We start from the raw sequence: 2,394 nt of genomic DNA, 5'->3' as shown, positions 1-2,394 counted from the left end.
CTGTTCACTACTCCCCAACACTGTAAACTCACTGATGTAAAGTTGTCTGTTTTGAGGCTTGTGCATGGAAAATGTTATGAGAATTGCATGTGAATTGTGTTATTTTAACAGCTGTCAGTAGTTTACTGTATGTGTGTGATCTATCCACATAATGATAAAATAAAAACGGTACTTAACTGACTCTCCTCCCTTCTCTCTCCTCTTCTCCTTTCTTCTCTCTCCTCTTCTCCTGTCTCCTCCTCTCCTCCCTCTTCTCTGTCTCCTCCTCTCCTCTCTCCCTCCTCTCCTCTCCTCTCTCCCTCCTCCCCTCCCCTCTCTCCCTCCTCTCCTCTCTCCCTCCTCCCCTCTCTCCCTCCTCCTCTCTGTCTCCTCCTCTACCTCCCCTCTCTCCCTCCTCCCCTCTGTCTCCTCTCTCTTCCTCCTCTCCTCCTATCCCTCTCTCGTCAGGGCTCCATCATTAGCAGTCCCCGGCTTCACCAGCGCCCCCACATGGCTGGAGGTGTAATGCCACCCGGCTGCTATGACATCCAAGACTACCGGCCTCACCGCCCCATCCTGAGCCCCGGAACGGGGGTGGGGGGTGGGCCGGGGCTAAATCATCACACCGCTACTGGGACGACGGCACTGGGTCCCAGCAGCGGAGACCGAGGGGGGACGGGAGCCCCGGGGAGCGGGTCTGGAGGGGGAGGGGGCAGTGGAGGATCCTTCCTGGGTTCCCTGTTCGGGAGCAAGCGCTCCAGCACCAAGCCCCCTGGTCCTCTCACCCCTCTCCTCCCACCTGGGCTGCCACACTACCCTGCACCTGTCCCCCCGCCCACCACCGGCGGCCCGCCCCCACACTCCCCCTCCTCCCTCACCCACTCCGACCCAGGAGGGCCCTCCAAGATCCAGGCCCTGCACGCGCAGTACTGCCACAACAGTATCGCAGGGCAGCAGCCTCCTCCACCCTACCACCACCACCATTGCTACCACGCCCAGACAGGGCCCGCTCCCAGCCAGCCCTCCTCCACCGCCCAGGGGGCTCCTGGGCCTCATACCATCCACAGGGGCCCCATGGTGGGGGTCCCCAAGCGGCCGGGCCCCGGTCCCGCTCCCTCCCACCCCCAGCTCCAGCAGCTCTCCCAGGTGCAGCAGCATGGTGTACAGGGTCACGGGGGGCGCTATACCAACATGGGGGTTTCTATGGGGGTAGGCTGCCCCACTCCACCCCTTTCACCACATCCCCCTCACTCCCCTCACCCACCTCACCCCCCTCACTCCCCGGTGCCCGCACCCCTTACCCTCTACCACACATACTCCACACACGGTCGGGGAAGTGGAGGAGGCGCCAAGCTCCCTCTTACTCTCTCACACTCACAGCCCCACCCTCACGCCCACGCCCACGCCCCTCATCATACCGCTCTTACCCACAACCACAGCCCCCACCCCGGCCTGTCCCACAGCCCCCATCCCGCTCAACACTCCCAGCACCAGACTCACTTCGTCTTCGCTGCCCCGCCGCCCCAGACCCCCGTCGCCCGGCACATCACCCAGGCCGCCGCCCACGGCCAATACCACCCTCAGTACCCCCCGCTCTCCTCCATACCCCCTCCCCCTTCACATTCCCCTTTACCCCCCCCTTCCTCCCCCAATACCCCTCTCTCCCCCTACTCCCACCCCCTCCAGCAGCAGCCCGGTCAGCCGCCCCAGCTCCAGGGGTCTGGCGGGGGCAGCGGCAGCAGCACGGGCACGGGGAGCACCAGCAGCTCCAAGTCCAAGCCTATCAACCGCATCAGCACGGTGGTGTGAGTGTCAGGAGACGCAACAACACTCCCAGACACCAGGGGGCACCGCTCGTCAGACTGAGGTCATCAGACCAGGACAACTACAGGTTTAAGAGGGGCCGCGCCCAGATCATCCAATATGGCCGCCGGCGCTCTGGGAGAGGCAGGAGGCGGTACTTGCTCAGGCTGTGTTACTTCCATCTCCGGTTCCCTCACAGATTCACATTCAGGTAGAGAGGAAGACAGGAATGTCAGGGGCGGGATATATATACCAGGGTCCTCCACGGGAGAAAACGACTTCTTAACCTTTAGACCAAGAGGAAATTCCCCTCTTGGGCCGAAGCCTGACACTGGTCACTGGCCTGAAGTCACTGGCAGGGCTACGTCATGTCTGCTACACTGACACACTGAATATAGGGAGAGGACGACTAGTCAGCTGTTAGAAAGAGAGAGGAAGACAGTAAACGCGCAGAAACTCCACAGACTGATCTGCATGAAGATATTCACGTACGGTACTGAGGTTGATAGTTGACATGCGAAGAAAGGATCAGTGGTAGAATGCGTATAGTGCTGCTGATGAGGAAGTGGTGTTTCTGTGTCTCTGTGGGTCATGTTCTGCATGACCTCATCA

The 2,394-nt window shown here is 60.9% G+C and overlaps 1 protein-coding gene across 1 annotated transcript in view; it reads left to right on the top strand.

Annotated features, from left to right (window-relative positions):
- The window catches only part of LOC121538117 (IQ motif and SEC7 domain-containing protein 2), a 231,534-nt gene extending 229,746 nt beyond the window's left edge, over window positions 1-1,788 (top strand). The window contains exon 16 of the mRNA XM_045206791.1: window positions 448-1,788. Coding sequence (XP_045062726.1) covers window positions 448-1,788 — 1,341 coding nt within the window. The remainder of the gene's footprint in view (window positions 1-447) is intronic.
- Window positions 1,789-2,394: the final 606 nt, after the last annotated feature.

Source organism: Coregonus clupeaformis, chromosome 24 (assembly GCF_020615455.1).
Source record: "Coregonus clupeaformis isolate EN_2021a chromosome 24, ASM2061545v1, whole genome shotgun sequence".
Lineage (NCBI taxonomy): Eukaryota > Metazoa > Chordata > Actinopteri > Salmoniformes > Salmonidae > Coregonus > Coregonus clupeaformis.
This window is presented reverse-complemented; position numbering and strand designations above follow the sequence as displayed.